Source organism: Loa loa (genome assembly GCF_000183805.2).
Source record: "Loa loa unplaced genomic scaffold supercont3.2263, whole genome shotgun sequence".
NCBI lineage: Eukaryota > Metazoa > Nematoda > Chromadorea > Rhabditida > Onchocercidae > Loa > Loa loa.
In genome coordinates, this window is record NW_018110442.1 from 1 (window position 1) to 1,419 (window position 1,419).

The 1,419-nt window shown below is 33.3% G+C and overlaps 1 protein-coding gene across 1 annotated transcript; it reads right to left on the minus strand.

Annotated features, from left to right (window-relative positions):
* Positions 1 to 27: 27 nt before the first annotated feature.
* On the minus strand, positions 28 to 197 carry LOAG_19151 (hypothetical protein; the record flags this gene model as incomplete). Its single annotated transcript, XM_020451805.1, has 1 exon — positions 28 to 197. A coding segment is annotated over one exon (170 nt), but the record flags the coding sequence as incomplete, so codon positions are not given.
* Positions 198 to 1,419: the final 1,222 nt, after the last annotated feature.

The window sequence follows — 1,419 nt, forward strand, 5'->3', positions numbered from 1 at the left end:
AATATGAAATGCTTCATTACGAGTCACTGTATCATCAAATTGTGTCTTCCAAATTCCACCGAAGTAAATTGCATTCAGTAGTAATATTACGATGTCCTTATTGACATCGTCTGCTGTTATTAGCTCCGTTATTTTACTCCTAGTCTTTTCGGACACCCAGTTATTAATTTCCTGAAGCAGAATTGCATTGTTGTTATCTGCAATAATAGAATAGATAGATAGTTACTTATGGAATTTTGCTCTTAATCTTATCATCAATACCCGAGAGAACAGAAATGATAACGGTAGAGGAAGAACAGATATATTCATTCGGCGTGGACAAGTTTTGCAAGCAAGCAACGTATTTTAAAATAAATATTTATTCTAAAACAACTGGAGGCTTCAAATTACGACATTCGAGGAAATATTCACATTTTTCGTTTTGTCCTTTGAAATGTAAAATTGTCATTATAAGACTCTGTTATCAAACTGTGTCTTCCATATACCGCTGAAGTAAATTGCATTCAGTAGCAATATTTTGGTGTCAATATTGACATCGCTCACTGTCATCAATTCCACTATTCTACTGTTGGTCTTTTCTGACATCCAACTATTGCTCTGATGAAGGAAAATTGCATTTTTGTCATTTGTGGTTATAAGTATTTACTGTGATTTGAATTTATAAATCTAAGGAACAACAACTAACACACCACTCTCCCTTCTTCATTGTGCATTTCCCTCTTCATCTAATTTTCGCTTTTCATCACTAAGATTGTAATTTGAAAATTGTTGAAGAGGTATTATTCAAAGAAGACATGTGTTTTCCAGCCTTTCTAGTTCATATCATTATTTTTTTATCGGAAGGGCAATTCTTACCAAAAAAAAAAAAAAAGTAAGCACACCTATCTGTGTTGTCGATTGTTTGATCTTCAGTTATCCCACTGTATCATGCAAAGAGAGAGTAAGAAGATGAGGGATATTGTTTTTGTTCGTTGTAGAAGCAGTTAAATTTTTAAGGAATAAATTACAGAGTACCGGTATTGTTGTGTGTTCGAAACGTACAACAATACCGGTACTCTGAAAGTCATTCTTTTATTATCGTCCGGATACCAAATACAATAGATATGACTTCAAACTAATTCCAATTACAATGAATGACGCCCAGATTTATACTAGTAGAAAAATAGGAGAAATTTGAAAGGAGTAATTAGTGAACTGGGAGAAAATAAACGAAGAGTGTGCTGTGTGAAGTTCAATGCCGACAATGAACGAATTTCTTAAGGTCTATATAAGGAATGTGTGAAGAGAAGCAATCATTACAAATTGACATTATTCTCACAGCTACAAGAGAAATCTATGTATCCTAGTTAATTTATTTGAGAACAAGCAGCTTCGATCATCAAATCCTTTGTTTAGATTTCGGCCAGACAAAAGGAATTT